We start from the raw sequence: 9,999 nt of genomic DNA on the forward strand, positions 1-9,999 counted from the left end.
ATGTCTCCATGATCACCCGAGTCAGTCTGCGCAACTGCACACCAATGTGTCCGGCCACAGCACGGAGCGACGCCAGCCTTAGCCGGTGTGGAACTGCTTATGACTTCCCATATCGCGTTAAAGGGGCGTGTGGCAGCTCTAACGTCAGGCCACGTACATAGATAGCACCACCCCGAAGTAAAAACTGCGGATCGCAGGATGTGTCTCGGACACAGCGGGGATGGCACTGCCAGCTGGAGAATGGTAGGGAAGGTAACGCCTATAGTAACCGTTTTGGATGGCAGATGAACAGAAGGTAGAAAAGGAGAGCACACTTTGCGGACAGGACTAGCCTCTTTCAGCGCTGTCACCTCGCCTTGATGCCGCTCCGAAAACCGGCGTTTACAACCGCAGTGCCGGTTCCACTTATTGCGAGTAAATTGAATGATTGCAGTTCACTTCCTTAACGTGACGAGTGAAGGTCTGATCACGGCAGCCCCATGCAAGGCCAGGGGCTTTTAAAAGATTAGGATTATATTCTAATGTACTTATTTTGCACACACAGACGTAAGCACATAAGCTTGCATGCGCATAGACGTATAGATATATACAATCAGAATATCTTTCAGTATGCTCTTCACTGTTAAGTGTGCTAACATCTCCTAATGACGATCATTAATGGTGATAACTTAACTGCACCTGCTACGTCCACCTTAAATTGCATTTTCCCCTCACATTGGTTTCCATCACCGGGTCCACTGCACCGATAGACTCAATTCACTGCGCCGGTGAGCAGTTCGCTGAAGCAGAATAGGTGACCGCGGCAAATAAAAGCGATTAAAGCATCGATATGGTGAGGGAAACTGGGAAATCTGGGCACCTATCGGAGAAGGCTGCGGGGCCACAGCAAATAAGTTAATCAGTCGAGTTAATCACTTTTGGCAGAATTACTGTTTTGCTGGTACCGTAACGCTGCCCAGTCCTCCGGCACTGAGCCACCTCAGCACTTACAGGAAAGAGAAATAGTGGGGCACCGTGTCGCTGTGCTCACCCCACAGAGAGCCCCAGGAACACCATGTCCACGGCACGCAGTAGTCCAAGAAATAATCCCGATCGCCCAAATTTCCCATTTAACCTGATTGACATCAGCCCGCAAATGCAACATGCAGCCGGCGAATTGATCGCGTCCGGAGACAGGTGCGATGCCGGCGTCTTGATGCAAACAAGCCTAGGAGGGGAGAGGGGCGAGGGGAAGAAAACGCAATTTAAAAAATTTAACAAACCTGTCTGTCCTTTCCCGAGCGTCTTTTCCAAGCGGTAAGGTCCCACGTAATTGGCGTGTTGAGCCCCGGTGTTGTCTTTACCCGACGATGACATTTCTGTTGCGAGAAAATAAAGCTCGTCTTATAATGTAATTGCCGTTATTCAGAGAATAACGCAATATTCTCCTTTTCTTTTTTTCCGGTCCAACAATTTTATTCCCCAATCCAAATGCCTACTCCGATCGGTCTCTCCCTCTCTCTCCCTCGCTTGACGTATGGGCAGGCAGTGTTCTCTCCCTCTCTCTTTCTCTCTTGCTGCAGATGAACAGGGGTGCTCTAAGACCCGAATAGCATTGTGTTGGGCCGAAAGCTGCGCAGCTCCCCTCCGCCTACGTCGCTGTGCACAGCTCGCGGCGCAGAGCACAGAGGAGTGGGCGTGGAAGGCAGCCGCCCCTTTGCGCTGATTGACGGGCGCGCCGACCAATCGGCGAACGCGAGCCCTCTTGCCGCAAGCCGCAGTTTGGGGGCCGGAGACGCTCTAAGAGACTCTCGGTGCTTCGGACTGCAGTTTGCGGAGCTGTGAGGCGGAGCGGAGGAGCGTGTGTGTGCTTTGAAACGTTTAAGTGGTATTACTGTCAATTTAAAAATTGTCTAGACTGGGTCCAGCCGCAATGCGGTATGTTATTAACACTGATCAACAAAGCTTAAAATTTATTTGTACGCAAAGGGCACCCGTGTGGCATGCTCAGCGGGTGGAGTAACACGTCTAAAAGTAACGCTTCGTTAGTCCGCGTTGTTAAATAAACACAAACACACGTGAAATATATGCCGTCATTGCCATGGATGCGCAACGTAAACTCAACTTAGTTATAAATAACCTATATTTAAGTTGGTTATTTTAAACACAGCGTCTCTCCTTTCGGGTATTCGGTTAAGGTTTGGTGCCCAAAAGAGGTTCATTTACTAATCTTAACCAAAAAATATATATGTCCCCGTGCAATGCGATTTTAGAACTGCAATTTGAGATGTTACCGTAATTTTTGGAAGATGTTAAGTTTGTGACCAAATGGAGGCTGAAGCGCTGTTGACGTTAATACATGGCAGGATAATACAGAAAAGTACATCTTTGCTCTTCATAATATTGATGGAGATTCCTTCACTTTGCACTTAGGCTCTTCGGGTAATTTATTGTTGATTAAACAGTTCTAAATGACGTGTAGCGTTTTGCCTCGAGCCGACATAGCAGATGCACTGGAAGCACTGGTTACATGCCCGTTGTGGAGGTAGAAGCACCAGTATCAGGTCTAACTGGAATACGGCTTTCCATCAGGTGATCATTCGAAAGATTCACTTGGCTGTATTTTTTTTGATACCCCCCCCCAACGAAACGTGTTGATTCTTGGAATGACTGTAAAAGTGTAAAGCGACCAGCGGCTTTGAATTATGGCACCTGCTAAATAATTAAAAACGCGGGAGGTGAATCATTAACTATCGGCACCGTCATTGCGTAGTTGCAGACCTTTCTATATATAATCATAATCAAACACATCAGATGCATATGCCAATGAGATGCTTAGCACTGATGTCAAAATTTCTGACCAGTACATCACAAAGACAAAGATAAGCATCTGTAATTATCATATTAGGCTGTTATTGTTGCTGCAATAATTTGATTGACAGGAAAGCATCATAACAGGTTACTTAAGAAGCTATGATTAGCATATAATATGTTTCTCAGTAGACTTAAGGGTCCGACAGATGCTTTGCACTACTGCTGTATTGTTCTCTTATGAAGCCATATCTGCCCCCAGTGTGAGACTCAGACCTTAATCCATGTGCCCCCCCCCACCCAACCCGAACCAGGGCTGCTGGTCTATTTCACACACAGATGATCCGAGGCCTTCCCTTCAGCCGTGGTCTGGCGTATCACAGCTTGAGGCACAGGAACACCAGGACGGGAGCCATTACGAGCTTTCCTTAACAAGCCACCCTGCCTCATGTCGCCACCCCTCATTTACAGCATCACATTTGATGAATTTCACACGCTAACAGCCTGGAGTTATTTTTTTTTCCAATGCAATGCACCTGACTATGGATAATGATGGAAAATGATGTCCAATTCAAGGTGTCCTCTGACTCGTCCCCTTAGCGTCCTGGGATAGGCTCCAAGTTTACCCGTATGTTTTATTGGCTTCAGAGTTGGATGAATGATGGAAGGATATTTATATATAATGACATTGTCACTTTCTGTCAACACCACAACTAAAAGCACTCCTTATGCACGGAACCAATCACATAACTAAACGAGATCTCTGATTTTTTTGCACTTGCAGAGCAGGGAGACTCTGCCAAGCTACATCCAGCTGTGGTCTGTCCTACACGCTCCCCCTGACTAGGATGGGGGGGTGCACCTTGTGGTAAGCATCAATTCAACCAACCAACGTAATCAGGTCACGTAACATTGGAGACTTTGAAGTCACAGCGAACATCTGTACCTGTAATGACTAACAGCCCGCCTGGTCGAGTCAATACCACCCCCCCCCCCCCCCCCCCCTGCCCCACACCCATCGTGTTCCAGATTCAGTGGAATTAATCACAGGACTGGGATATGTCCAACCTACCAGTTTTTTTTTTTCCTTTTCTTCGCAAAATTGACAACGTTAAGTGCGATCACGGCATTTCATCGTTATTGACGAAGCAAGCATGTAAATTTCATGTGGAGATGTAGCCTAGTCATGAGCGTGAGATATCAGGCATGTCATGTGACTGTGCTCGGCATGCTGGGAAGGCAACAACATCTCTGTTGATGTAAACAGCAGCTTACAGGTAGCAGACAGAAAAATACAGGGTGTGCATTAATTATGTTGGCTGCCAGCAGTCCCCTTGGCACGCATGGGCAATGCGAATGCCTCGTATTCTTTTTCCCACATTGGCACAATGGGAGTACCGATTAATTTTGTTTTCGGAAAAAAAATCACCTGTAAAGAGTTTTTGTTTTTTTAAGGTACTCTATACTGAAAAAGTTATTAATTTACTGACATCCAGTGTGTGATGCTCTAATGCCACTGTCTTGTGCCTCGTTCTTCCTGACAGGCTGTCAGCCCACTGCTTCCTACAGTGGATATGCAGTTATGGAGATGATATAGACGGATGAATGGATGCGTGTACAGATTGATGGATATCCAGTGTAATGTCAGCATAGCCGCTAGGAGACACCTGGGTGACTGTCATGCGACACTGATGAAGTGTGTGGACATCTTTGCGATATTGCAGGAAATGGAGCAGAAGCATGTGGACCTGATCTGAGCCTGATCAGCACCTAGCGCCAGCCCCCCTTCAGAAACGCCGGTTACAGGCTCTGGCTCTGAGAGGCTGACTGCAGCAGCTATGTCAAAGAGCATCTTCTTATTGGCAAGAAGTTTGAGACAAATGTTGAGGCATTGACACCTGACACCTGTCTTCCCCCGAACAGCAGGGGGCAATGAACTGGATTTTGGACTTTGGTCATCCGCCACATGCTCCCCATCTATCTCTCTCCACTGTGGTAACATGCGTTTTTTAACCCTCGGACACGCCTACTACACGCTGTCCTTCACTCCCTTTCCAACCCACAAACACGTACCATGGCTATACCCTCTTTGAAAACCGACAGTGGAATTTTCATGTAGTTATATGGACCAAACATTCTACATACGTCATACGATTCCCTGGGTTTCACCCTGGACTACACTCAGATGGCCAGCCTCCATACACAGGTTACATTGTTGTGTAAAGGGAAGACCCCCCCCCCCCTCCCATTTACTCAAACAGATAGTAACTACCTTGTCACATGAGCCCTATTAGGTATTCCAAGCTTCTCACACTGGTGCACTTTTGATCAATTACATCAGGGGTCACGCCCTCAGGGACACCCCCCTCGGCACTGCTTAGCTGACCCGTGTTGCAGAATGTCTGGCAATCACGTCATGGCAACAGTTCCTACTCCACTGTCCCTCCCCCACGGCCCATGTGGCCCACCTCCTGGCACCAGGGGAACAGACCTCTTGGCCCAATTAGATGACAAGGCCTTTTAATTAGACCCAAACCATAATGAGATAGACCCCCCCCCCTTACAACTCCCTTCCCACCTTACCTATCCCAGTGCTCAAGTGTTAAAGTCCAGTGTAGAAATGACCATAACAACACTCCTGTAGTGTAATGGCCACTGCAGATGGCTGGCATGTCGACATCAGGAGGCCGAGCAGTTTATTAGTCTTGCTGAACCGTCTATTCCCCCGAACTCAATTCATGGCGGATCTGCAATTCAAAAGGCCACAAGGGGCAAAGGGAACCCAAGACATGTCCTACGGCAATAACAAGAGCAGCAACAGCGAAGCTTTTAATGACAGAGGCTGCAACAAGAAGCAACACTTACGGCAAAGCTGTGACTACACGTGACACCCTGACCTTTCGCCAACTGTCAAAGTGTGAGGACCAAAGATCAAATTGTCAAAGGTCACATGTGGCCCCTCTTCAATAGGAGTCCTTTATAATGAAACTTAAACATCAATAGTGCCATATACTATCGACAGAAGGACTTTCGGCCTGTTCAATCTATTTACCGATGTAAATGCATTTAATCTGACTTGTCCTGTTTTATTTCCTCACTGCAAAATCCCCATGTGAGACGTTATTCTCCCTGAACATATGCCTGGGCATTACCTGGGGTGTATTTCTGCCAGACTGCCTTCTCGTAGTCTGCTTACAGATTCTCCTCAGTCTGTGTCCATCAGCGATACCTCGCGGATTCAGGTGGTGGCGATGGTGGGGATTCGCGGCTCCCCAGCAGAGGCGCATCTGGCAGAGCTTAACACGCAAAGCCCGTCAAGCGCAACGCGAGCCTCCCGCTTGCTGAGCGTGCAGCGCGAAGCTGCAGAGCCTAACGCATCTGTAATGTTGTTGCAATGTTCAGCGGGGGAAACCGGCTTCCCTTTACCAAACGGCGTCCCCAGTCCTGCGACGGGCAGCGTGTCAAGTTGATGGATGTGTTACGGAAGAATATCAATCAGAAACTCAGAACGAGAAATATTCCATCAACGAGCAGGAGATGGAGATGGGAGGGGATCTGGGGGCAGGGGGTTGGATTAGATACAGTGTGCAGTTGTCTTTCTGATGTTCCTTCCCACAAGCTAGCGGGAGACGTAGAGGCGTGGTGGGAGTGTAAGGGAGACGTCCATCGAAGCGTTCTGATCCGGACACGGGAAGGAACTGACACGACGAGACAGAGAGGGAGGACCATCCTGCAGCAGAGGAGGACGGCGCAAGGTCACGGAGCAATCACAACAAGGCAGTCAGAAGCAGCCCCCTCCAAAATGGCGGATAGAAAATACTTCAAAAAGGGAAATGGATGGATGCCAGTTTTAATAAAAATTATAATTAATTATAATCTGAGGTTTCCAACTGTGCAATGAAGGAAGCAATAAACTTTTACAAGTTATGCCAGCGTCCTCATCATGACTTTGCCAAATTCCAGCAGTAATTTGCATGTTTAATCATAACGCTGGCCTACTCGTTTTCAGAATAACCACGACAAATTGACTCTTAGGCTTGAAAAATAAATAAAGCAATTTCAGACAAAAAAAACCATCACTACTTATCAAAAGATTTCTTGGGTTACACTTTACTTGATGGGGCACGAATATAGTATTATGCCATTACTTACTTATTAATTAACCACAAACTAAGTCTTAGCTATATAATGATCTCATGTTAAATCTTCATTAATGAATCGTAATGTATGTTTTATCTCAAGTAAACCTTTAATGAAGGAACAAGTCATGAATAACACGTTAAAGACATGTTTGTTCATCATTAATAAATCATGATGATATTTTATCAAGTAATGACTAATTATTCATGATTTGTTCATGATTTGTACTTTAGTAGTACCTGAGTTATTACTAAGTGTTACCCTTTTTTCATTGCTTTGAACTGTATTGAATGGAAGTGTATCATTTTATATCGCTTTGCATGGTATTGCAGTTGTGGTGCTGGATCAGAGCTGTTTCTGGGTCTGGTCGACCTGATACCAAAGCAGTGCCAAGACAGAAGCAAATGCTGACTGAGGTGGCATCATGCCATAGGACAGGAAGGCTGGGGGCAATCTTTCCGCACTCTACCTTTCACGCTCGCTTAGTTTAACCTGGCTCACTGTCGGGCTCCTTGCATTCTGATCTCTCTCCCCATCGCACGCCCTGCACTTTAATGGATTCCACTTAAAAAGTGCATCAGGGACAGGTGCACAAACACATTCACTTCTGTGCTGCTTTCTTCAGGAGTGCACACAGAGCACATAGACACTACAGATGGGATATATGAATTTGCTCTAATTACCATATTTTATGGATGAACCAAGTTAAATGGTCCAGACCAAGGTAGGACCAGGATCTGAGATCTGAAGTACTTCTCTGAAGCTGAGCCCCCATCACACACCCACCCTGAAGCAGGAGCCCCTCAGGCATCCTGCATGGCTCAGAACCTTGAATCAGCTCTGGTCAAGGACGCTGTCGTCCACCGTGGTGCACGGGGCCCAGGGGCTTCGAAAAGGGCATAGCCAAACATTTCCTTTCCACCCTCCATCCCCAATGAATCACTTTCCCCTAGGCGGGCAATTACGTGTCACCGCTACGCCAGACAAAAACTGGCGAGGAACACTAATTTTAGAGGTGTGTGCAGGCAGACGGGACTGACACTGAGGGCATTTAAGGAGAAGTGCTGTGCAACTATTTCGTCACCAGGGGGCAATAGGCAGTTGGTTCTTGGCCAACCGTCACTTTACCCCAGTGTCCAGAACCCCTCGGAATCCCTGGGCCCTCGAGCACCAAGAAATCAAAAAGTGGTTCTCTGAAATCTACACTGGAAATGATCCATCTGAAGGCTTCAGGGGTACAGGAGTGGAAAAAAACCAAGTACTGAAAATGAATATTAACCCCCGTTGGATATGAACCATTTTTGAAGGTGATCTTCTGCAGGGCTCTTCCTAAAAGACCAGCACAGTGGCCCAGTGGCCCCCGACAGGACGGGAATCAAGATGGCAGTGCGGGAAGCAGTGCGGAAATACCAGAGCCCTGCAAGCGGTGGCGACGCGAGCTTGGCCAGCCCAGCGGCGGAAAGACATTAGTGAAATGGCAACAAAACGAGAACATCAGCAGGAGCAGCTTGATGAAAGCTGGCACATTTGGCGGAGCGGAGGGTCACAGAATGCCAGCTCAAAGAGATGCCGACCCAGCACGCCTCTAACAGAAACCTGGGAGTCTACAGAGTCTGCATTTCAATGTCAGGGTACATATGCATGCTCATGGGCCGTCTGTGCATTTGCTAGTTAATGGCTGTGTTCGAATTCAGAGGCTGCACCCTTCGAAGGACGTGATCCACAAAGGTCTAGCCTGCATAGGCTGCGTTCTTCGAAGGTCGAACAGAGAGCGGCGTCAAATGGGACGGTCTGGCTGTCACCGGCTGTTCCTGCCCTAACCCTTCAGTCACACCCACTTTACCCCCAGCACAATGAATCTTGGGATACTTTGGGCTGCAAAGGATCCATCGGACGGATCCTTCACAACTCAGAAAAAGGAGGACGCTTTTCCAGACTGCATCTGAAGGAGCCGTCGAAATGGGACAGCCTTGCAGGTCTTTGAATGAAGCCTTCGGATGGTGCAGCCCCTGAATTCGAACGCAGCCATTAACTAGGAAATGCACAGCCGGCCTGTGAGCATGCATATGCACACCGAGGCCCTCCAATCACAGCCAGTCTTCTATGGCCGACGAAGCACCTTCTAATAGTGACTGACGCAGCTGCGCTACACACGCCTCACAACATGTACACCAGACAGAGTGCGTATTGTGACATCTGTGATTGTGACAGAGCTGGACATCACCCTGTGGGCCGACAGTGAGAGGATAGATCTGGGCAGACTGGTGCCACTCAGCTGGAGGCCACACCACTCAAGACAAACACACATGGTGTTTATCTGTGCTGGGCTCCAAGGGAGGGGGCTTGATGGTACAGCGCTGCATAAACAGGATGGCTTTCCAAGAGCCCCAGGATGTGAGGCACCCACCAGGGGATGGAGCGCAGCGTGACCCGTTTCTGCTACTCTATCGCCCTCTACTGGCCTGAAACAGAACAGTTTTTCTCTCAATGCCAAATTAAGGGAAATAAACATTTGTGCTGCAGCGGGAAGGTGAGAGAGGTTGGGAACAAACATCATACGGCCACACAAGAAATAAAATAAAAATAAAATGGCTGTTGTTTGTGTGCCCAGGTGACCCCAGACAGTCTCACAGAGAGCATGCAGTGTCCTTCTGGCCACGTAAGATGCCCCCCGTTTGCCTGTGATCCTCTCTAGAGTTTCGAGGCCACCAGGCAAGAGGAATTACACAAGAAGCCCGGTCTGGTAACCTCCGGGTCCACATTACGGCAGCATCCATACACAGCATCACACAGTACGTCCTGTTTCTGAGAATTTCACTGAAGATGTGAAAATTCCAGAAGATGTGCTGGGTAAGGATGATTCTCTGGGCTGGACAAGGATGATCCCAGAAATGGGTGTTTCCAGAAATGGTTGAGATGATCTCCCGAATGGGTAATGATGATCCATAATGGATCCCCAGGCGAGGGAAGGTGACATATAAACTAGGAATGTGACCCATCAAAGGTGTAGAAAAATGCGGCTCAGCATCGCAAAGCTCAAGGGCTTTTCATTAATGACAATTAAAAAGT

The 9,999-nt window shown here is 47.9% G+C and overlaps 1 protein-coding gene and 1 long non-coding RNA gene across 10 annotated transcripts in view; one reads left to right on the top strand and one right to left on the bottom strand.

Annotated features, from left to right (window-relative positions):
- Positions 1-1,650, bottom strand: part of brsk2a (BR serine/threonine kinase 2a) — a 136,723-nt gene extending 135,073 nt beyond the window's left edge. For 8 of the 9 annotated variants that reach the window (XM_023842154.2, XM_072698218.1, XM_023842153.2 and 5 more), the window contains exon 1: positions 1,263-1,650. In XM_023842154.2, coding sequence (XP_023697922.1) covers positions 1,263-1,356 — 94 coding nt within the window. In that variant the 5' untranslated portion in view covers positions 1,357-1,650. The remainder of the gene's footprint in view (positions 1-1,262) is intronic. The other variant, XM_023842147.2, reaches the window with a different exon arrangement.
- Positions 46-6,717, top strand: LOC111859467 (uncharacterized). The gene is made up of 3 exons (XR_002841824.2): positions 46-243; positions 3,575-3,658; positions 4,335-6,717. It is a non-coding gene; the product is annotated as an uncharacterized lncRNA (long non-coding RNA).
- The last annotated feature ends 3,282 nt before the right edge of the window (positions 6,718-9,999 follow it).

This window comes from Paramormyrops kingsleyae, chromosome 13 (assembly GCF_048594095.1).
Source record: "Paramormyrops kingsleyae isolate MSU_618 chromosome 13, PKINGS_0.4, whole genome shotgun sequence".
Taxonomy (NCBI): Eukaryota; Metazoa; Chordata; class Actinopteri; order Osteoglossiformes; family Mormyridae; genus Paramormyrops; species Paramormyrops kingsleyae.